General features: G+C 40.2%; 1 protein-coding gene across 2 annotated transcripts in view; it reads left to right on the forward strand.

Moving 5' to 3' along the window:
* The window catches only part of VPS8 (VPS8 subunit of CORVET complex), a 457,588-nt gene that overhangs the window by 204,002 nt on the left and 228,244 nt on the right, over positions 1-25,342 (forward strand). For both annotated transcript variants that reach the window (XM_068245033.1, XM_068245032.1), the window contains exons 28-32: positions 1,887-1,958; positions 5,480-5,599; positions 11,064-11,120; positions 16,978-17,060; positions 20,428-20,512. In XM_068245033.1, coding sequence (XP_068101134.1) covers positions 1,887-1,958; positions 5,480-5,599; positions 11,064-11,120; positions 16,978-17,060; positions 20,428-20,512 — 417 coding nt within the window. The remainder of the gene's footprint in view (positions 1-1,886; positions 1,959-5,479; positions 5,600-11,063; positions 11,121-16,977; positions 17,061-20,427; positions 20,513-25,342) is intronic.

Below are 25,342 nucleotides of genomic sequence, written 5' to 3' on the forward strand. Positions count from 1 at the left end.
GAGGGTGTCAATGATGGCCTTCTGGACAGCAGTCAGGTCAGCAGCCTTACCCATGATTGCGATTTTGAGTAATGAACCAGGCTAGGAGTTTTTAAAAGCCTCAGGAATCTTTTGCAGGTGTTTAGAGTTAATTAGTTGATTCAGATGATTAGGTTAATAGCTCGTTTAGAGAACTTTTCATGATATGCTAATTTTTTGAGATAGGAATTTTGGGTTTTCATGAGCTGTATGCCAAAATCATCAATATTAAAACAATAAAAGGCTTGAACTACTTCAGTTGTGTGTAATGAATCTAAAATATATGAAAGTCTGTTTATCAGTACATTACAGAAAAATAATGAACTTTATCACAATATGCTAATTTTTGAGAAGGACCTGTATATGCAGGGGTTGGACAATGGAAACAACTAACATTTTGGCATCATAAAAAATGTTTGTTTATTATTTTTGTTATTTCATATGTTTAATTAAAATAACTGTTTTTACAGATATTTAAACTAAAGTTGGTTATAATTTATAAAAATGGCAGATCTCTCACTTTCAAAGAGGCCAAATTTCTGGTGCTCGGATGGCAGGCACTACTGCAACAGAAACTGCCCAAATGCTTGGCATTTCAAGAGGTACTGTCTCAAAAGTAATGATTGCCTTTGAAAGAGAAGGAAAAACGTCCTCAGCAAAGCACAGTTGTGGCCGAAAGTCAAAGTTGTCTGACCATCGGACTCTAAATCGAATTGTTAGAAAAGCTCGCAAGACCACGGCTCCTTAAATCACTGCATGAGCTGAATGAACACCTACAGAACCCAGTTTCCACAAAAACTGTTCGTCGGGAGCTGCACAAATCTGGATTCCATGGAAGAACTGCAATTAGAAAACCTCTGCTCTCAAAGACAAATGTTTCAAAGCGTTTAGAGTGGTGTAGAAACCACCAGAATTGGTCCCTCGAGCAGTGGAAAAATGTGATTTTCTCTGATGAATCATCGTTTACCTTATTTCCGACCTCCGGCCGAGTGTATGTTTGGAGACAGCCGAAAGAAGCATTTCATCCAGACAGTCTTCTCCCAACCGTAAAACATGGCGGGGGTTCTGTGATGATCTGGGGTGCTATTTCTTGGAAATCCGCCGGGCCAATTATTTCCCTTCATGGAAGAATTAACAGCCGAGACAATTTAGGAATTTTGGGCGACCAAGTTCATCCTATTGTTCAAAAACTGTTTCCGGAGGGGAATGCCATCTTTCAAGATGATAATGCCCCAATCCATACAGCTAGAATTGTTAAAGAATGGCACGAGGAACATTCTAATGAAGTTGAGCATCTCATCTGGCCACCACAATCCTCAGACCTCAACATTATTTAGCATTTATGGTCATTATTAGAGATTCAAGTAAGAAGTCGATTTCTGCCGCCATCGTCTCTAAAAGAACTGGATGGTGTTTTAACTGAAGAATGGGCTAAAATTCACAATTTGTATGAAACAATACCTTGGAGAATTTAGGCTTTAATTGCCGCAAAAGGTGGACCTACACCATATTAAAACACACACACACACATATATATATATATATATATATATATATATATATATATATATATATATATATATATATATATATATATATATATATATATATATATATATATATATATATATATATATATATATATATATATATATCTGCGTTTGCGTCCGTTGGAGTGGATACTCATTTCCTGTTACTGATTACACCACAGGAAGTGAAGGGGTAAAAGCCCATTTAGAGCGTGGAGATTTTCATTTGATATTTTTGTGTCATTTGTGTATGCATCTTTCACATTCTTAATATTCTTTTTACAGTATTTGAAATTACTTTGTTATGATTTACCGTTCTTGTATTTAATTTTTCTTTAGACATTTGAAGACTTTACTAATGACAAGCAAGCAGTGGAACACCAGCAGAGAATTGTTGACATCTTACTGAAGGTGAAATCTAACTTACCTGTTTTTTTAGGTTTATGTTTTAAGATATGCATTGAACACATTTATATAAAGATGACAGAATCAGTGATTGCAGTGCATTTTCTCTACCTGCCACAAGGTTTATTATATGTGTACTTCTTGATCAGATGTGTGGATCTAGTAACTCTTATATTATTGTTGGTGTGTCTTTTGCTTCAGCTGTGCTTTGTGCAGCCAAAAGAGAAGTAATCAGAGCTTTAGTGATTTTTCTCGCTGTGTCAGCTAACGTGTGAATAGCAGGTGATCAGTAAGTCTGAATGCTAATAAATGCTTCAAAGGACTTGTTTTTGTATTTCTGCTTCTAGGGCAAAGCATCCATGATCAGTAATAAAAATATATTTTATTGATCTTGTTCCCCGAAATAATTATGACAAGAGAGCCTTATTATTTACATGCATGTTTCAGAGATCTTTGTCTGCACTTTTTGTCTATCCATGTCCCTCTAAACGTTAAAGTGACCCATTCACATAATATGTTTTCTAATCAAAAGATTACAACACTATTTTATGATTGTTTGTGAGAAGCCTTGTTTGCTATAAACACTCCTGTCCAACCACTCACAAGGTACATCGCTCATAATAGATTTTCCCAGCCTGTCAAGGCATTTCCACCTAAAATAAGCCTGGCTTAAATGGTTTCAGGACTAAGCTATCCACAACATAAACCAGCTTACTTATCTGAGAGAAATACTATATATTTATGGCATGTTTGTTCAGTGGAAGCATTCATTGGAATTTCTGATCAGTATTTGTCCCTTGCCTCCCTAATACTACATATAGTGTTAGGAATTCAGAATAGGCTGTCGTATTAGTAGTAATTGGAAGATGTGAAAGCAGCAGGAGGATTATGGGCTGATGGTGTGACCAGGAACTCATCTGACCTAAGTGTTCTGTTAGCGAACTGAGGTGGGCCATAGACAACTTAAAGGGACAGTACCGCAAAATGTAGGCTACTCGGATTTCCTTAGTAGTGTATTTCTATTAGCAAGAGCATCACTTATTATATAGTGTTGTTGTTTAAAAAATGTAATCTGGACAGGATTTATAGCTCAGATACAGATTCGGAGGTCGCCAAGGCAAGGAAAGTGACGTACTCTGTGTTCAGTTATAGTGATAACAGCTTTCTCTCTCTCCTGTCAGACTGCTGAAAGCACAGTACTCCTAATGCTAGCCCTTTCTCCCAATACTGTGAAAGGTGTTATGCCTGATACACACCATGCAATTACCCATCAGATAGACAGGTTGATAGATAATTTCCAACAGATCCCATCGGATTTTCGATTGTTTTTCTGATGCAAATCACTTCTATGCAAATCGATCAGAAAAACGATCGGACCTGTCAGAAATTCTTTTCGACCCATCTATCTGACAGGAAATTGCATGGTGTGTACAAGGCTTTACGTAAATAAGCATGCAGCCTGTTTATTTACCTAGGACATTCCTAAGCGCAGTACTTTCTGCTGAATGAACTTGCATTAGGAGGACGAGGCTTTAGCTGACAGAGGAGAAAGATCTGTTAGCCTAACTGAACACAGACTATGTCCTTCCCTTGCCTTATTAGTGACACCCGGATCTGTATCTGAACTATAAATTATCCTATTCAAATGACCTTTGTAAATGTCATCACTATCTATTATGTGTTGCTCTTTCTAATAGAAACATGTTACTAAGGAAATCCGAATAGCCTAAATTTCACTGTAGTGCCCCTTTAAATATCAAACGGCTACTTTAGTCTTGTGAACATGTATTACTATTATTATTATTATTATTAATAAAACTATACATTTCATAGCTAAAGATGAGCTGCAAATCTGACTTCTTATTCAAAATTCTGGGGATTTTGCTCTTGAGCTAATCAAGCCAAGTAGGTACTAGACAGTTAACTGGCAGCTGGTTACTAAACCAGCAATTGCTGGGTTAGATGACTTTAAAATCTGTAAAAATTTGAATGCAATGAAGGCTAAATTAGAAGCCCATCTCGATTTATGGTGTAGACCTACCAGTATGTTTATGCTATGAATAGTCCAAATGCTGCCAGGTTATCTGGGGAAGAATAGTAGTAATTAGCTGCACAAATCTATCCTGTGTGCGTGCGTGCGTGTGTAAACGGAGTTAGTTTCTTTGCAAAATAACTGCTTTGTTTTATACACATATTACTCATTTGATGAGAAGCTGAGGTTTTGGTCTTTGTGGAGCAGATGCAGGAAGCTGTGGTGATATTGCTGTGCAAGGACAGATGGAAATATTAGCGCTACTAGCGCCAGCAGGTTATGCTATTAGCGCGACTCACAATACTGGTGTACTGCAGGAGTTGTGATGGTAACACTTGTTAGTAACACTGTTACTGTAACACTCACGTTACTCAAGTACTGTGGGTTGTGTAATGACATAACTGGGAGACATCCGCCTGGGGCCCTTCTTCTCCTAGCCAGCCTGTTTTTGTGCTCCAATCCGGATAAGTATATTGCACATGTGTTCACTTTGTTACTTGCTCAGTATGCAGTATCATAGTCACTTTTGAATATTGTGTTTCAGCTTCACAGGTTTATTGTGTATTCACTTAGGATTTTAATCATATTGCATCTTTTTGTTATATTGCATCATATTGATAGCACTCAGTACATGTATTAGGAGTTACTGTCACTAGGACAGATTGCACTTTATCACTCGTATACTTGCAATTAACTGAACCCGAGATCACACCCAGCGGGTGGCTCTTTTATGAGCACCCCTGGAGTTACTTATTGATTATTATATACATATTGATCTATTGAGCTCTATATTTCATGGTTATTGATGACACAGGCGGTATATATGTTTTAATTGTTTTTATGTTTATAGTGATGTTATATTGTATTGAATAAATTGTATATTTTTGAAGTATATATATGTGTGGTGCTGTTTTCAAAAGGGCCTAGTTCCTCTGCCCCTATACAATGTCTTGTTGGTCCTAGCACACACATTGAATAGTGTTGCAGAGATATTTCCTTCTTGCATAACTTGCAGTAACCTACTACCAGTAGTAATGGTTATATTGCCATGCGCTGTCTGCACACAGCAATATTGCCACAGCTTTATGCATCAACCCACTAGTACCAGACTAGATACCAACAGGGTAAGTATATGGCTTGAGAGGGGAGAGTATACTTAAATATTCTAAGGTTAAAAGAAAATGGGTCCACTGGCAGCCCCAATATTCCCTTCGCTTCAAGTCCCCTTTAAGTAAAAAACTGTGTAGGATTTTTATGTTAATTTGCTGGTACGCAACTGCCTAAATATCTTAGCAACTGATGTTTTTATCAGCGTATTTTTACATAACTACTAAACAGAATACATTTTCAAAAAATAAAGGCAATCCTTTTTTAGTCTGTAAAACATTTGAGTCTTTTGAAATGATTTATTAAGAGATTAATGTTGACTTTTGCTCATGTCTTCCTGTGTTTTGCTTGAAACACTGAACCTTAATTTGTAAGCCTCTCTCTTCAGGTTATGGTGGAGAACTCTGATTTCACCCCATCTCAGGTGGGCTGTCTTTTCACATTCCTGGCCCGACAGCTTGCTAAACCAGATAATACTCTATTCGTTAACCGAATGCTGTTTGACCAGGTAAGCACAGCACCTCCAGCCTCTTTCTTATTTAATATTTGATATCAGATTCAAAACTCAGACTATACTCAAAAATATTAATACTAATTATATCTTATAAGTGCAAATTGTAAGCCCTAATAGGGGAATGGCAAAGAGAATTTGTACGTTTCTGTCTTCTAGAAACATGTTAAAGGACCACTTTTGTGAAAAACTTTAAAATTTAAAATGCATGCAAACATATACAAATACTGAGTATGTTTCTTCCAGAGTAAAATGAACCATAAATTACTTTTCTTCTATGTTGCTGTCACTTACAGTAGATAGTAGAAATCTGACAGAACCAATAGGTTTTGAACTAGCCCATCTCTTCATGGAGGATTCTCAGCAAGGCTTTTATTCTCCATCTCTTCATGGGGGATTCTCAGCAAGGCTTTTATTCTCCATCTCTTCATGGGGGATTCTCAGCAAGGCTTTTATTCTTTATAAAGACACTCCCTGAAAAGGATTTATATACCATATATGCTCAAATACAAGTCGATCTCGTGTATTTGTCGACTCCAATATTTAACCCTCTTAAGCTGGAATGTTTTATTGACTCAAGTACAAGTCTACCCAGCAAAGTTAATGGCTGCACTTGGGGACTAGGACAAGTTAATGACAGCACTGCATACAGTATCGCAGCCATTAACCCCTCCTGTCACTTAATGAGAACCTGAACTGAAAATAAAAAGTCAAAATAACCATACACAGGTCATACCTTCTGTGTAGCCTACTCCTTAATCTCTTTCTCCTCTCCTGCGTCCTGTTTGTCCACTGTGATCAATGGAATGCTCTGTCCTCCATTTTAAAAATGGCATTACCCCCATAATGGCTTCCTGGTCAGCACACTGTTAAACTGTAATATCGTCCACTTGAGCCATAGAGGAACATGGACCTTACGTTGCACATTCAGTTGTAACTGACAGCTGCTGATATATAACTGACAGCAACTGGTATAATTCATTTCTGACAAAATATTGTCAGAATTAGAAGGGATCACTGTAAGAAGAAAATTGTTAGCTTCTGAGAGGAACTGACGGTGTGGTTAGTATGTAATATTCATTTGCAGCTACGCCATGTGTTTATTTTAAAAGTTTTTATCCGCTTCAGGTTCCCTTTAAGTGCAGCCAATACCTCCTTCAGGCCCCCAAGTGCTGCAATTATTCACTCCTTTTTATGCAGCCCAGTATTCCCCCCTGCCCCTTTACTTGTTAATTGTTGTGACCAGGACTTTTAGACTTGTGTTTTCTCTGCATTTTCTTTCCTCAAAATATAACTTACCACTGGGTAGATTGCTGCAAATGGGAATGTCACTAATAGTACACATATTACTCAGTGTGCTCAGTTTTGTCCGTGACTCGTGTATAAGTCGGCCCATATACTTTTATGAAGTGAATCAGACCTAAATTTCTAGATTTATACTCAAGTAAATACAGTAATGATGCTGACCAGCCTCCCTGCGCGACGCACACTTTTTTGGCAGTTGTATAGAGCAACTGCCATTTACTAAGTGCTTTTGAAACTAAACAAAACCATGAGAAACTACTTACTGTAAGTGACAGCACCATAGGAGAAAAGTAATTTATGGTTTATTTTAATCTGGAAGAATTGTACTTCTTATTTGTACATGTTTACATGTATTTTATATTTTATGATTTTCACGATGGTGGTCCTTTAACCCATACTTATTTTAAGTGTTTACATTATAACTATCACATTCCACTTTTCAATGAGGTAACAGGTTTATGAAGGACAGTCTAAGGCAGCACCACCCAGTAAGTTTTTTTTTTTATTAATATTAAAGTGGACCCGAACTTTTGTATAGCACCCAATGAAAACTCTAAATACCACATATAGTTGCTGAAGAAATTCAGTTTTCTATGTTCTGTGTTTGCTTAGGCAGATTATTTGTCTAACTAGTTATTATCAGCAAGGGTGAGTAGCCTGCAGGAGACCTTTCCCTAGGCATCTCTTCATATGGAAAACACTGAGGCTTAACCCGTTGTGTGCTCCCTGCAAAAGTGATACCAAGTAAAACTCAAGGGTTTTCTGTGGGGGAATTTCTATAAATTGGAATGAAGAAAATGTTTCCTATAAAGGTTATTATGTTGTGGCTATTTTTTAGAGCAGAGAGGAAGTTCTGAGTTTAGTTCCTTTTTTGGCAGGGGTCACTCTTGTCTTTCAGTTTTCTGCATGTGTTTTCTGCATGTGTTTTCTGCATGTTCATTTGTATGCATAAAAAACTTGTGCGTTTATTCACAGCAGCTAATGTAATTGATAGGGGAAACTCTCACAATGTGCAGAATTATGCTGCAGGAAATCGTTTTTTTTTTTTTTGTTTTTGTTTTTTTGCATGCTAAAAACACATTCAAGTGTGAACTAAATGTGAACAAAGTGAGAACTAACCCATTGATTTACATTAGTTCTCAGTTGAAATGCACTTTTCGGTGCAAAAAACATGCACGAAAACAGACAAGGTTGACTCCTGCCTCTCTGGTGAACATAAACACATTTCAGATTCTTCTAGCTCCTTTCTCAAACCTGGTCTTATGCTACAAATGAATACACCTCTCTCACTTACATATTTACCATCCACAAGTAATCAACAGAATCAATAGAATTTCAAGTTCTTCAGGAAACTGTGCATAGATCAAACACAGCAGAATATATATATGCCAGCAGACTTATGTATGAACCAGTACTTTTGTACCCCTTGTTACTTTACCTACTAGTCTATGGCCTACTGGCAGTTGTCTGACAACTGCCCCTCTTCCAGCATAAGATATGTTTAGCATTCAAGACTTGCACTTCTCTAAATGTCTCTAATATATCCCCAAAATATCACGTTCCTTATCCTCTTGTAAGATACGGTCGGGTTTATTCACTTAAGTTTGGGCAAAGTTGCTGGGTGCAGGTAGTGTACAGCAATTTTACTGATACTTACATCAGGTATGTAACACCTGTTGTACAAATAAGGCTATTTGCATCACCTGGGTAACACATATGTTACAATAGCATAACACGAGTTTTATTAGCAAGGTGCGTTATACACATAACATGACACGTGGTATGCTAGCACTGCCTGCGTCACCCAGGTAAAACAAGTTGCGCTATCTGTGCAGTGTGCATTCCATCCTTCGTTCCGCTACTATGAAATTGAACACACTAGTTCTGACACACTATAGCCAGTAAAAACTGCTGTGCGCAGGTAGCAGTGATGCCTCTACACTGGGGCATTGAGCCCCCTTCAGCAATTCCCTGGGGCCAATGTCAGCATGAGTCTATGTAGGGGTTAAAGTGAACCTCCGAACTAAAAATCTACTCATCGTATATACACAAGATATACAGCGCTTGGGAACATTCACTCTACCACTATCAATATGATGTATAATATGAAGGTTAATACATGCAAATATTTATATCAATATGATAAAACAACACGGCCAATATGGTCTGTGTGTCCCTTATATCCACTCAATCTTCAAGGGTTAGGGCACTAAAGAAAGGAGACCTAATACACAAAGTCTCTGGCAGGTGCGCTGCTGTTTTAGGAATGAGTCAGTTCCTCCATCAAGAGCATATTCAATTTCAGCAAAGCGCTTCCAATAGCCAACTTTATAGCCGTTCTCTATTCGCTATACCTCCACCAGGGTCACCCTGTGTGATCCGAACTCACCAACTCAGATGGGCCATATATCACAGTGGCCTAACACGCATCTGGGGCATTAACAGGCTCCCCACGCCCTCTGACTCTTTGCCTTCCGGATGGTCACCAGCCCAAACAAGCAGGTTTTCTTCAATAAGTAGCAGCATTCATTTCCATACGATAATACCTCAATGATAATAAAATATCCTCATTGCGCAGTAAGTTTAAAACCAGTGTACTTTATTGTGCTATTACACTCACGTTTAGCAGATGTAAATCAGGCCTGTGGAGTTACTAACGGGCTCCCCCCGTGCGGCCCGTTAGTAACTCCACAGGCCTGATTTACATCTGCTAAACGTGAGTGTAATAGCACAATAAAGTACACTGGTTTTAAACTTACTGCACAATGAGGATATTTTATTATCATTGAGGTATTATCGTATGGAAATGAATGCTGCTACTTATTGAAGAAAACCTGCTTGTTTGGGCTGGTGACCATCCGGAAGGCAAAGAGTCCGAGGGCGTGGGGAGCCTGTTAATGCCCCAGATGCGTGTTAGGCCACTGTGATATATGGCCCATCTGAGTTGGTGAGTTCGGATCACACAGGGTGACCCTGGTGGAGGTATAGCGAATAGAGAACGGCTATAAAGTTGGCTATTGGAAGCGCTTTGCTGAAATTGAATATGCTAAAAATCTACTCAGCAGAACTGAAAAGGCTTGGTGTTTCTTTAAAAGTTTCACAGCATCAGAACTTTGTTTTTCTTACCAAAGCATAATTTTTAGCTGGATTTTTAGCTAAGCTCCACCCATCAAAGAAATAAAGCCCGGGCTTTTTTTTCCCTGATGCTGTGTAGAGCTTCTGGGATTTTCTATGTTGTTGTTCATGTTGCCTAGCAACTGGGAGAGGTGCTCAGGACACAGGACAGTTGGAACTGTGTCTCATGCTCCCTGTCATCTCCTTTCAACCAAAAAGATGGCTGCCATAATGAAATCAAACATTTGCCTGTTCTTTTAAAACAGTGTGGGTAAGAGATTATATTACCTATCTATTTTATTTAACATAACTAATGTAACTTAATGACAGTATGTTTGTTTAGGCTGGAGTTCCTCTTTAACTAAACATAGGGTCTTAGCTATCTGACATAAATATCTCACAATGCTTGCAAGCTCCCTTGTAAGTAATGTATCAGGATGACACTTATATTTGCAGAATTTCTCTCTTCCTTCTTCTGTGTATTTAATGTATGTAAACGGTGTGTTCTAACAGTGTCAGTCTACAGGAACAGTTTGCAGAAGATTTATTAGACAAACAATTACAGTTTTTTTCTTTTAAGTTAGACAATAAATGGTATCATCCTAATTTAAAACGCTGTCTCGCTAAAAAAAAAAAAAAAAAAAAAAAAAAAAGCAGCTTGTTAGGAATGTAATGTTTTGTGTATGATCTGTAACACAGAAGAAACTTGCAAGTGAAAAAGTATTGAAGAATGTTAGCTAAGTACATCCGGAGACTAGCTAAATTTTCTTCCAGGATAGCAGCATCATTTAGACAATCTGCTCTGCTCTTCTGTTTGTGATGTTCACAAATTGTTCCTATTATTGTTGAACTAATTAGGGGAAAAAAAAAAAGATCTACGGTAAATTTCACTATACTGTACACACATTGATATTGTAGGGTCAGAGGCTTCTTATAATTAGGACTCATGAGTAGGTTAATTCCTTTCAGAATGTACAACCACAAGGCTAATGTCATAGATTTCTTTTAGTTACATGTTTATCAATCTGTATTTAACTTTCAGGTTTTGGAATTCCTATGCAGTCCAGATGATGATTCTCGACATTCAGAAAGACAGCAGGTACTGACCTCTAGTCTAGTATAGTCTCAAGAGTTGGAGTTTTGTTCATTCACTCACAGTGACCCACTCAAAAATTCTATTTTAGTTTTGGGCCAGAGCAGTGCTTTTTATTTGTGTGAACTCAACCCCTGCAGTCTGGGAGCCTGTCTAGTTTGATCCAGCTGTCAGAAGTATTAAAGAACAACTGTTAGCCATCATATGCCCCCCACAAAAATACATATGTAAGTAGATAAATGCTTGCTCTACTTACATATCAGATGTAATGCACTGTCCACGTTTTGGTTTTTTTTAATTTTCAATTTATATTATTTTCCTGGCAAGGGCCATCTTGTGCCCTCCGGGTTAAAGAATCCCCCCCTTCGCATCCCCCTCCTCCCCGCACTGATACAGAGCACAGTGGGGCGGATAAAGACAGCAGGCACAGACTCGCCTAATAATGTATCCAAGTGCTGGTGTTCCCATCCGTTCTCTGCACTTCCACCGGAGGCAGGGCCGGATTTGTACTTTTTACCGCCCAAGGCCAACTATACCATCTGTATGGTTGTTATCTGTGTGTGCCCCAATGAGAATTCGCCTTACTTTCCATCATTGGTGTCACAGACAATAGCTATTTTAGTAATACGTGTATAGATTAGAAGTTATGTTTTGAAATGTTATGTTATGCTTGGCATCTCATTAATGATGGAACAATTGTGTTACCATGAGAGTTAGACTGATGTATACCTGCAGGATAGAGCTTACAGGTCTTGCAGGGACGGCACAAGTACAGGACAGAGAGTTCAAAGGTTAAAGCTGTTCTTGTAGATAGGGATGACTGCATAGAACAGCTTTCCTGCCCCTCACTGAGCCGCCCCTAAACTTCTGGTGCCCTAGGCCATGGCCTATGTGGCCTTGCCAGAAATCCGGCCCTGACCGGAGGCAGTGCAGAGAGTATAGAAGGGAACTGCAGCACCTGGAACCATTATTCAGGGAGTCTGTGTGCAGCTCCTTTATCCTTCCCCAATATTCAGCACGGGAAAGAGGGATAATTCTGCAGGCGGTGGGCGGCAGATGCGGCGGCAGATGCAGCAGAGAGGGAGCCCACATGCCTCTGGAGGAGGGGGGCTGAGGACAGTGACAGGAGACAGCCTCTGGCCCGCCTCCCTGCGCACTAACACGGCTGAAACAGAGAGTGAAGGGGAGAGCAGGCGGCCAATCACAGCGCAGAGAGGTGAGTGACAGAGGCTTCAGCCAATCAGGCTGATACAGCATAGCATGTCACTTCTCTTCTGCGTCTGTGTTAGTCTGCGTACCATCTTAGAGCCTGGGGCATGGGGAGAGAAGGAGCACAGTAAGATTGATTTTAAAGTTTGGATTTGCCTGGTTAGCATCCTCTTGACCAGGGGTCCCCAAACATTTTGGGTCGAGGGCCGGGTCTACATACTTCAGACTGCTGGGGGGCCGGAATATACATAAAATGATGTAGAAGTCTTTGTGGGCCAGACAGTGAAGCATATCCAGGTGACAACTGGCAGTCCAATTGGACAGCAGTGTCACCTGATGTGGAATTTGATTGGAAACCAGCGAAATTACTGCTTTCTGCCTTCCACGTGGATGAGTGGTGCCAGCACTGCTATTCCATATGCGGACCACCAATATTTCAAGAAGTAGCTGACCGCATCTATAAGTAATACATTTTCTGTGTGTGTGGGGCCGGTAAAAAAGCCTCAGGGGGCCACATCCGGCCCGCGGGCCTTAGTTTGAGGACCACTGCTCTTGACTATTGTAACAGCCTGCACTAGAAAATTAATTTTGTATTTTATGCCTAACAGTTACTCTTTAATGTTATGCAATAGTTATCACTTTCTACTCTTGGCTTCCTTGAACTATTCACATCTAGCCTTCCCTACTGTACCTAATGCCCAAGCTTAAAAATACGATTTCTTTCTTTCATGCCTAACATTAACCTCTTCCTTCTCTTTACCCACTATAGCCCTAATTTTAACTGAGAAGTTAGCCTTAACCCACTTCTTTCTTAGTTCCTGACCCTAACCAGTTACATTTTCCTACTTTTTAGTCCTAAACTCCTACCTCTCATTGATGCCTAAAGGTGGCCACACACCATACCATTTTTTACATATCTGTTCAATTTAAGAATTGCAATAAATTTTTCTGACTGATTGTAACATTTCAAAAATATGACCAATGTACCACACACATATGTTCAATTTTCCCCCCAATTATGATAAAAATGATTGGAAACTCTAACAAAATTGGTAGGGTGTGTATATTAATAAATTGACAATCCAACACACACCATACAATCTTTAGAAAGATTGAAGAAAAATATCTGGCAGTCCGGATCGATTAAAATCGAAGAAAACGGGAAATCCGATCGGATTTTTCAGTCGAATGAAAAAAAAGCTTTCGATTTTTTCGGGAGATACGATCGTTTTTATCGAATTACTGTAAAATCAGATCATTTTATTGTATCGTGTGTGGCCACCTTAAGTCTCATCTGCTTCATTGCTGAACTATTGTTAAAGGAATGCGATCCTTTAAAAAAAAAATAATTTAATGCTGTATGTTAGGGCACACATTTCCACAAATACTAGAAGCAATTTCCTTCCTCACACAGCTCTGCCTCTCTGCTGTAAAATCAGTTTTAAATACAAAAGTGTCGGGCTCTTAGAGGGCTAGATCATGTCCCTGCACAGGGGGGTTGCTATTAACTCCTCAGTGTATAGTTTAATAATCACCTTGCTGAAAGTATCTTATTCAGATGGTGGGAAGGGGTTAAAGATTCCAGAAATGTGTGTTTATTATCTTTGCTTCTTTGACTGATAAAGATCCTAATAATGCCTTTGTAAACAGCATATCTCCCTCTCAGCACAGCACCACATAGCAGCCTACAAAGTAGATGCAGCCTGGAGTTAAAAGTCACAAGCAAGCCAGTCAGTCAGGAATAGTGTATACTCAGTTCCCTGCTTGTTACATTACAGCAATATTACAGCACATATAGCTACATGTTACCTCCTCAGAACAGCCTCCTCCTCATGTCTCCTGCATGCTGTGACACAGTGAAATATATTTGTGAGCTGTGTGAGGAATAAAGGATGATTTTTAAGGAGGGAGAGAGAACTGAGTGAAAGGTAAATGAAGTGCCCCTAGCACTCGTGGTAATGTGTACCCTAATATAGAGTATTAAAAAAGTAGCTGTAATTGATAGTGTACCTTTCATTCTAACCAAACCCTGAGAGACACACAGTCATTACTCTCTTTACCATTCCTTTGTACTGAGTGCTAGAATTTACTGCAAAATCGGAGAACATCTATCATAAAAATCAGTGGCTGCATGATTTGGCGTGCAACTGTGCCTTTGAATTGATACAGAACTCTGATAAATGTACCTTTCTTAGATTATGACAGCTGCCACTGCTGAGTTTGTTACTAGTTGCTTCAGTGACATGGTCAATGAAATTGCGCTCACATGCACATTTAATTCCAACATCTTTTATTGTAAGAAATAATAAGCATTAAAATGCTATGTCTAGAGCAAGATCAAGTAAATGACAAAATACTAGACTTAGCTATAAACTAGACTAGACTATACAAACAGATTTGTATGCAAGAGATACAATCACATTTAGAATAATAAGTATTGAAATAAATAACAGTATCTATAACTTGCTTATCTTAAATTATCTCAACAGGAGATAAAATAACATTTGTAACAATAATAACAAAGAAAATATACATGTCAAAGTACATCCATGGACCTGACCTACTCCACCCAATGGGGTCGGGCTACAGTGCTTTTCCATCAACTTAAAGTATATCTGAGATGAAAAATAAAGATTAAGCATTACTTACCTTGGGCTTCTTCCAACCCCTAAGTTTATATTGCCCATTGCTGCAGTTCCGTTGTCCTCCAGGGTGCCGCTGTCCCTCCATAAGATTGCTGGAACGACGTGCACCACGTACCTCTCATGGTTGGTTCTGCTCTTGTGCACTTCAAGTCTTTGTGAACTGCTCAAGTGCAGAATGCTCCTGGCTGCGGGAGTGCGACGATGAGAGGCGCACCCGCAGATGTGCAGAAGCCAGCGACCCAGCTAATATTGGCAATCTTATGGAGGTGACAGCGGAGCTTTCAGCGCTGAACCAGATGGACTTTTAGGGGATGGATGAAGCCCCAGGGAAGTAATGCTTAATCTTAATTTTTCACCTCGGATAGCCTTAAAGCCATTGGCCATTTATAAATAGAGCAACATTATTTTGTAATCCGCTGTTATAGACAGTGGTTAGGGGCATGGTACAAATCAGTGTCCACTTTAATAATCACACAAAACTGATATTTAATTTTTAGTTTTGAGTTAGCCTTTAGTTTATGTGACTAGTGTCATATAGTTATATATATAATTTTTTAATCCTCCTCTTGAAATTAGGATGATAACCTGGGATTGGTTTTGTAGTCAATGAAGAGTAATAACACACACTGGCCTAGATTTAAAAAGCATTGCCACATGAGGTAATGCAGAAAACAGCTGACTTAGGAAAATGTCAATGCATAAAGGCTGTTACCGCATGGAAAGTTGCAATTAAGGAGCAGTGAAGTAAAATACCTCAACACATGTCGGTAAATGTCAATTCATAAAGACTACAACATGCGGTAAAGCCCAGAAACATTACCAGCAGCTCTGGTCTGTCGTAAACAGTCCAGAGACTATGAGGAGCCATGACTCACAGAAGCAGCCAAAAGAAACAGCCCCTCTCTCCTGCAAGTCTGCTGATCGGATGTTAATAGGATCCGAAGCCTTCTCAGGAGGGTCAAACCTTTCTACTCCCAGGCAGCAGAGTAGAGTAAAGAGATTTCCCCTGTAGCCCTTCAAACATTTAACCCTTTAGGTTCCGGTTTTAAGATGCAGAGGAGCTAGTGCGGACACCACCTAAGCATGGCATGTTTAATGTTTCTTGCAGTTCATGTAAGCTGTGGCAATAAAATAAAATGTTAAGAAAGACTAATAGACAGATTTACAGGGAGCAGAGGGAGTATAACAAACAGTGTAACAAACATGTACATTCCAAATGGATGTTGGGGATGCCTCTTACTATTGTAATGCCCTCAATGCTTGGAACAGTATGTAACAAAACAGAGACAACTCCACACTGCTCTGCTGTTACCGAACAGTTTTTTTGTCAATTAAAGCCCGTAAATTACCGAACTTCTACTGCACCTGTGAAAATGTATATGAATTAGAGCACAAAAGTCTAAAATACAGAATGCAGTATTTTGACGTCCACATTTTTTTAATCACAGTCCTTTATGAATCGAGGCCAGTGTGTTGCCTTTAAGGCAGACAGCCAGAAATTCAGCAATGCTACACAAAGCCTGCTCCCCATCTCTTCTACATACAAATTAGTACAATCCCATCTTTTGGTGACATGACTACGAGCTGCCTCTTTTGCTGTCTTGGACTGCTTAGCAAGGTCCAGCACCCTGGCAGTCTGGAACACTTCCCCTCTATCAGAGACCATTGCAGAAGGTACATCATTGACCTGGGAGGTGGAGTCCTTCCCACTGTGTCCAAAAATGCAAAGGAGATGTGTTGTAGTCATCTGCCTATGAAATTCTTGCTATAAATCAGGTATTTAGCATTTGGGTGCTGTTCAAACAAAACATTTTTTTAACAGTAAATCTGTCTCATCACTGTTTTATAAAGATATATGCATACATTTTTTCCTTAAGGTTTATCTCTGTTTCAGCTTAATCACCAGCTAACACTATACTAATGGTTTTTTCAAGGAACTTGAGATTCCTTGGTCGATTTTTTTTTCTTATTTATCGGTTACACTTTAACTTTGTGGGTTTCTCTTTCAGGTACTTTTAGAGCTGCTTCAGGCAGGTGGAGTGGCTCAGTTTGAGGAAAACAGGCTAATCCAGCTGGCAGAAAGAGCTCAGTTGTAAGTAATCTTCTACTAATAAATACAAAGTTCTTGTTATGTCTTACCTAACATTTCTACCTGTAGTCTTCTTTCCAGTTTGTACTCTCCACCAGGGCAATGTCTGGACATAGATTGTCCAGCAAAATGCCTGGTGCACCAACTAGTGTACAGGGCATGGCACTGCACTGTTTGTTATTATGTTCTGTCTTTTGTTATGTGAAAAGAACTGTAGGCAGTCTGCAATGCACAGCACTGTGATGTCCAATGAAACCCACTTTCTCTGCCCCCAGACTTTCCTAGCTCCTTCACTTCTTAGTTCAGTGGAGCTGCTAGTTATGCAGTTCTTTCTGTCCCTGCACACATGAGCTGACCTCTGCTGGAAGAAGGAGAAGAGATATCAGGCTACAGTGTGATGGTCTATCCAGTGCCGGATTTAGGCCTAGGCCACCACAGGAGGAATGGCACCAAAGCAGCAGGCTAAACTGGTGCAGCATTTGCAAGCTTGCAAATGCTGCAATGCAGGGAGATCAGGCCAGTGCCTGATCTCCCTGCTGCTAGCCATCTGTACAGTGGCCACCTTGCTCTCTGTGCACATTGGCGTTGTGGTAGGCAGCTACGGACAGCATTGGAGACGGAGAGGAAGAGGTAGCTTCTGCACTGGAGATGAGTGGAGAAATAAGTGACACAGATGGCTGCTGCGGTGTGAAGGTGAGCTGGCTACCTATACTGAATGGTGTGGGGTGGAAAAAGGAGGCAATAAGGGAGTCATCTCGCTACCTATACTGTAGGGAAAGTGGGGAAGAGTCATCTGGCTACATATATTAGAGAGAAGAGGGAGGGGTCATCTGGCTACCTATACTGGAGGAAAAGGGGGGGAGGAGTCATCTGGCTACCTATACTGGGGGGGGGGGTGGGCGGCTCATCAGGCTACCTATACTAGAGGGTAGAGGGAAGGGGTCATCTCGCTACCTATACTGAAGGGGGACGGCAGGTGACAGTGGCCTAGGGCGTTAATTAGTACAAATCAGGCCCTGGGTCTATCCTTGTATATTGGACAACATTTGTTGAACCTGCTCTTTTTGGCCATGAGCATAGCTGTAGATGACCACATCCGGATTAGGTATGTGTGAGTGAGCTCTACGCATGCCTTCCAGTAGCAGAAAGAACCACACCTGCACAGAAGAAAAAAAGCTATGCACCATTGTTCATTCTACTGGACATGCATGGACCCTTCTCACACATGCCAAGTCTGGATGTACTTGTACAGAGCCGGGAGCGTGGCCAGAAGATAAAAAGGGACCCTTTTAAGGAACTATGGACTCCATCAGGATCCAGGAGGCCTCTGGACCATCCAGAGATTTCCAACTCCTGGATTTTAACAGTCCTCAGCCGGTTTTATACTAGCAGATTTATATATACCATTTTGTTTTGTACTGTGCTCAGTGCATCACAATGCACTGGAAGCACACTGCATGACACCATGGAAAGCAAAGTTGTCTGCACTCCATCATATTAAAAATCCATATCTTTATTCAATCATCATTAACAAAAATAATGAACGAATAAAGATATGGATTTTTTAATACGATGTAGGAATGCGGACGACTTTGCTTCATATGGTTGTTTGGAGTGGTGTTCCTTTCTCCTGCACCCTTGTACACACAGCACAGCGATATGTAATGAGATGGAGCAGCTTCTTCTTTTTCTACACACTGCGTGACACCGATGAGGCTTAGCTTTGCTGGCAAGGAAAGTTCAGGTCTGCCATAAGCATGAGATGGCATCAACCCATGCAATATGCTCTTTGTATCTTATTGACTGATTCATCCTGTTATAGTGCATGTAGTGAACAGCAAATACCACCCATTTCAAAGAAATCAGGTACATGTAATGCTCACCATGTGTCACAGACCTAAGTCATGCTTTATAAGTTCAGTCAATGAACAAAGTAGTAAATGTACTGTTATTTTAGGACAAATGAACTACAGTAGAATCACTGCTATCCAGCAGAGGCTACAGGGACTGTAATATGCTGGATAAGTGTTGTTTCTGGTTGCTTGAGAGGTACTATTTAAAATAGGCCTAACTAATGCTGTGCAATATACCTTTTACTATACCCACAACATAAACTCAATATTAAACTGGAAATGCAGAGTTAACCCTCCTGGCGGTCTTTTAGAAACCGCCAGGGGGCAGCGCAGCACTATTTTTAAATTATTATTTTTTTTAAAATCATGTAGTGAGCCTAGGGCTTGCTACATGATAGCCGCTGTACAGCCGCATCCCCCCACCCGCTTCGATCGACTCCGGCGATCTTTGATCAGGAAATCCCCTTCAAAGAACGGGATTTCCTGAAGGGCTTCCCCCGTCGCCATGGCGACAGGGCGGGATGGACGTCGTGACGTCTAAGGGAGTCCCGATCCACCCCTCAGCGCTGCCTGGCACTGATTGGCCAGGCAGCGCACGGGGTCTGGGGGGGGGGCGGCATGGCGCAGCGATCAGCGCGGAGCGGCGGCAATCGGAATGCACACGCAGCTAGCAAGTAAGCAAATCGGCCCAGCAGGGCCTGAGAAATCCTCCTGCGCGGCATAGCCCAGGCTCAGCTCAGGCTTACCGCCAGGAAGGTTAAAAACAAATTGAGGGCTCTTTTATACTAGATGCAATTTGCGATCCATTTACAAACTCATGCAAAATCTTCAAAGTAAAAAAAAAATCACAGGAATCACACGTATCACTTATCACTTCTGTGATACGATTCTGGCCGACCACAAAGGTCCCGCATGCCGCAATTTTTTATGCATTTCTCCTTGCGTTCCTAGCTGTCAGAGAAAATTGCAAGATGCAATTGCAGCAAAATCACATTGCGAAAACGCAAAGAAATTGTGATGCCATTGCAATTTTCAGTGTAAAAGAGCCCTAGAGGCTGGAGCCCACTAGAGTGCTTTCTGCAGCTCTAGCTGATCTGCAGCAGTTAGAAAAGTGCTGCAACAGAGGAACCCTAGGAGAGAGGCTCCACTACAGCATTGCAATTGCAGAGTAACTGCAAAAAGCTGCATAGTTTCTGAGATTGGGAAGCTCGCAGTGGGCCCTGGGCCAAAGACAAACTTCACTCAATGTAACACGTTTATTATTGTATAACATACTGTCAGAATAGCATTGTGCATCCTGGGATTTTTTTTTTCTGTTTGCTTGAGAGTTTTGGATAATTGAGTCTGCTGTAATAGTTTTAATTATATGGCCTAATATGGTAACATTCTTAAGTGAAAAAATGATGATACCGCATTCATAGGTTTATGAAATCCTTTTCAGTTAAATTATATTTGTAACTGTCCTTTAAGAAGTAGTAAAAAAAATATTTTTAATACATTTTGTTTTCTTTGTGCAGCTACCAGATCTGTGAGTTTATGTATGAAAGAAAACACCTGTATGACAAAATTATAGACTGCTATTTGGAAGACCCAGTGAGGAAGGTAGGAGAACCAATATAGTCTTCTGTGATACACATTTTCCTGATTAAGCTAACTGTAGTAAGACACTTTCAGGAAATACTGCATTTATATTTTTTAGCCAAAGGAAAATGAGATTGCTTCAACTGTACTGTTTTTTTCTATTCTAGAAGACATTTTATCACCCTTCAGACTTTTTCATTTGCAATAATTGAAGAAGATTCCTAAGCATTTTATAAGTACTGTTATTTTGGCCAGCAGTCTAGCTGTTACAATTATGTGCATTTTAATTGTGTAAGTGTCTGTCTGAAGCTGTGTGCTGTATCCAAAATGTTTAGGAAAGGATACTAAAATGGCATTTTATGTCGTTGATAAATTATGTCAGACCTCCTGCCCTGTTTAGGGGTGGTTGGTCCAGTTTGATATAGTGGACCTTTTCACAGTTCTTTTCACAATGTGCACATTTTCCTCCTCAGGAAAGAGTCCTTTCTTCTTGAGATGGAGGTGGATTGCTAGGTTGTGCATGTTTCTGTGCTAGGGCTGGTTCACACAGGCTTCTGCTGAGATTCTGCTCAGCGTCTCATTCAAACGCTGTGTTTTTTGTTTTTTTCAAGAATGCCAGTGTTTAGCAGCTAAGCTTTTAATGTATTTTGAAGGCTTTTAATGGATTTCAGGAGAGCATTAAATTTTCTGGACTTTTGATGGCTTTTGCAGGAAGTGGGTATAGGGTTAAGGGCTGGCATTTGGGCTTTTGTTGGCTTTCAGTGGCTTTTTGCTGGCATTCAAAACGACTTCTAGAAGCTGCATTTTGCTTTTGAGATGAGATGCTGGGATCTATTGACGGGCTTTCATGAAAGCCTGCAAATTATGTACATAATCACTGTGTCATCCTAAGTTTTCTGATTCCCTCCAATTTTTAATCTTTAACTTGTTTGACCTTGCTGCTGGTTGCTTCAAGTGTCCAGTCTTGGTAGACAGAAATATTTAAAGCTTTGGTGTTTGTATTTGTTTAAGCCTATTACACAGCATACAATTTTTTGTAAGATTTTTCTGTTAGATTTTCTGTAATTCGATTATTTTCTGTTAAGTACTGGTAGAGACTGGTCATTATCTCTGGTGCATTGTCTTCTGGTTATCTCCTGCTGAGTAGAACAATGCTTAATTGCTAGGCAGATAGATGGTTAGATAGATAATTTCCAACATGTTGGAAATTATCTATCTGGCAGGTAAATCTTACAGAAAATATTGTATGGTGTGTACTAGGCATAGTCCTTACTTTTGAGCTGGTAGTTATTATCTCAGCCAGTAATGTAGAGTTCTGATAACACCCAGCTTGTGTTGGAGTAGGTGGTGGGGACACATGTGAATTGCTAATGAACACGTGAATCACTAATGAATACATATTATAGAGTCATGAGCCGTTACAAGAAAAAATGTAATTGACAGTTTACATCAGCTAAATAGGAAAATGCCAACGGCTGAGACTTGTCACTGGAAGCTAAGCTATGCTTATATGGACTCCTAAAAGTACATAGCGAAGTAGTTTCAGTTAAAGCTGTTTGTAGTACAAATGTAGTCAAAGATAAGATTCTCATATATTTGACTACTATTGTAGCACCTTTGTTTTGTAACCATGTACACAACATTCAGATTTCTTAAGGATTTATCAGGAAAGAAAGTAGACTAATTTAGGAACCGAGAATATGGCATTATTCTCCGTTCACATGTTCTCCGTTTACAGTGTAAACCGTTGAGAATGCATTTAATAACCATCTGAGCAGCCAAACAGAACTTAATTCTGACCAAGTTACACATCTTTCTGGATCCCTGCCTAAATACAGTATTGCCTAATTTAAGAACTGGAGTGACTTTTTTTTTTTGTAGAATGCTAATCTACTAGGGTACCTTTCAATCACAGAAACATAGCTGGTCAGTGGGATCTTCAGTATCTTCCAGTGTAGCAAACCTGTGAAGAATGAGTACAAATACCTCAGAGAGCCTTGCAATGTTTGTGACTACCCAGATTGGGTCTATTTGGTAAAAATGAACCACTAGACCAAGAAACAGGGGAAAGAATCAGAAATTATCCAGGACCTTTGATTCCCTACTTAGCTGGAGTGTCAAAAAAAAAAAAAAAAAAAGAGATATGCATTTTTTTTCTAAGTACAAGTACTCCACTTCATTCAACAGTCTAGCTAATTGAAACTATTATACTGATGGACTACACCTGCCTGGAGGTGTGTGCGATCTCCAAAACTGCAAGGTGAAAAACACCATAACGTGTTAACAACAAATTTTGTTGAATGTTCCCACCTTATTTAGGGATGACTATTCTAGTTTGACATAGACACTGTGAGGCCTGCTGGATCCACTATCTTACTTAGTTCTTATGCCCCAATCTCCTCCGCAGTCTTTATCCTGCATGGCGTTACCCTGGTCAGCTGAGGGATGACAAAATGCGTCATCCCAGCACCCGGTTACACCCAGACCTTGATATGTGCAAGGTATAAGGACTGAAGTGGGCAAGACCGAGGTACCAACAGATCGCCACTAAACAGGTACAGACAGGAATGACTAGCAGATCAGGTCGGCAATAGGTGATCAGAAGGCACGGTACAGAATCTCACAAATGTAAGCCAATCCATTAATACACGGGAGATCAGAGTTTACATGGTACCAGAGGATAAGGCAAAAACAGGTCAAACACAGTTCTGAGGTCAGTCCAGGCGGAAATCCAATAACAAGATGAAAAGGCAAAGCGAGGTTGTACACGGAAGTTCAGAAGTATAAATCACACCCAGCAAATTAGCACAAGGCAGCTATCGCTATCACGGGCGGGGACACAATGCATAGAGTAGGCAGAGAGCATCATGAAAACACAAATCTCAGCATCTCATTGGTTGTAGAAGCACTGCAAGCAATCCGCCCGCAGCACTCATAATTGGCCACTAACGCTGTCTGACCCTATAAGCAGAGGGAAGAGTAAACCAGAGACCTGGTAGTAAAGATTTGATACTTACCCAGGGCTTCCTACCGCCCCATAAACACAGGTAGGAAACCACAGTTATGTATCAAATCTTTACTTTTCCAGGTCTCTGGTACACTTTAAAGCCACTCCGAGCCATGCACAGCTCCTGGAAACATCGCGTTAGCCTGACCTGGAAGCTGGCTGCTTGGGTCGGCTCCCAGAGCATGCAGAGTCGACGTGAGAGTGATAGGGAGGTAAGTTCCTAACAGATGTTCTGTTTTATTCCCCTTCTTTGTCCAAAATGTGCACCTCAAAAAAGAAACCACTCTTCCTGAGGTGTAAGCAGATTGCACAATGCTTACTTGCAGTGTTAGCCCTGATACATTAGGCCAGTCCATGCATTTTCTCAGATTCTGCATTGTCCTCCTAATGTAACAATCTTTGCAGTCCTCTGTACACTGGATGGAAAACACCATGTTGATTTGTTTGAGTTTAGGTGCTGGATCCTTAGGATGTATACTCTTCTGTCTCGTGTTTTTGGGTTTGATGAAAACCGGGATGTGATTGTGTTGATAATCTTTTTATTCATTACTCTGTCAACGTGATTACATGTTTTCTAGAACAGAAATAAAGTTTCCAAAAGTACCTGGATACATAAAAACCTTGACAGGAATGTTTGATACTTTTTTTTTTTTTTAATTTCTTGCATTTTTATTGTACTGACATACACTTGCTAGGTACTTTTTTATGAATGCTTTACTGATAGTGTTTTAATGAATCTCTTTTTCCTCAAAACAATCTCTTTAATCATTGTGCATCATGTTGGAAACCTTCGTTTGAAATTCTGGTCCATGTTGATGTGATTACATTGTTTATGTTCTGAATATTTGTCAGCTTCACATTTATGCTATGAATGCCCTAATCTAGCACATCATCAGCTGCCCTCTGCCTGGAGCACAGTAGACTCGTGGGCCACAATATTTTCTTAAAATTGACAGGGGGACTGGGCCAAAAGCACATGGATGGAGTTTTTGTGTGAATTAGTATAAATTAAATGTTAACGTCATAATATAAGGTTTTGTTTTTTAAAAGGTAGCAAAGCATGAAAGCTTGAAGGGAACCAAGCACAACTTTTTTCTGGTTTCTAATAGCTATGGGAGCTGCCATGTTCCCCTCTCCCCTTCTAGCTGCCCATTATTTTTCCAGGGGAAGGTGTGAAAATAGAATATGCGACTTCTGTAAACTTTGAAGCACAGTGTCCAATCTACCCTCCCCCCCCCCCCCCCCCCCCCCCCCGCTGTTAAAAACTTTTTGTTTGCTCTCTGCTAATGTGTGCAATAAAATATTTACATCAGTCCGCCTGAAACGTCTGTGGTTAGGGAGGCCTCGGAAGTAGTCTAATGCAAAAAAAAAATGTGTACAATGAGCCTTAAAGTGAACCAAGCACCATTTTAGCAGAGGTGTTTTTTTTTTAATTCTTTCATAGCACGGTGATCATAACTCACCATCAACTTCAGTGGGAAGTTTGGAACAGTGTTGTAGGCCCCCGTCATCGTGGGGCATAGGCCTGACACAAGTGCAAAGCCCGAACCAACCTTTCAGGCTATCATTTGGCTAATCAGCAAATTAATATACACACATGCAGGAGGGCTCATCCCACAGTCCCTTTTGTGCCCAGAAATTTCCTTCAGGTCATCCTCCCCCACCCCTCTTACATAATATCACCTGCCCATACACATGGCATAACATGTGCACTGTCGAAAGTCAGCACAGCGAAACCATCAACAAAAAAAGACAAACATGGTTTATGTGCGATGCAAAAAAATAAATAAATAAAGCACTGCAAATTATAAGGGTCTTGGAAATTAAAATATTTGGAAAAGTTG

Source organism: Hyperolius riggenbachi, chromosome 7 (genome assembly GCF_040937935.1).
Source record: "Hyperolius riggenbachi isolate aHypRig1 chromosome 7, aHypRig1.pri, whole genome shotgun sequence".
NCBI classification, from domain to species: domain Eukaryota; kingdom Metazoa; phylum Chordata; class Amphibia; order Anura; family Hyperoliidae; genus Hyperolius; species Hyperolius riggenbachi.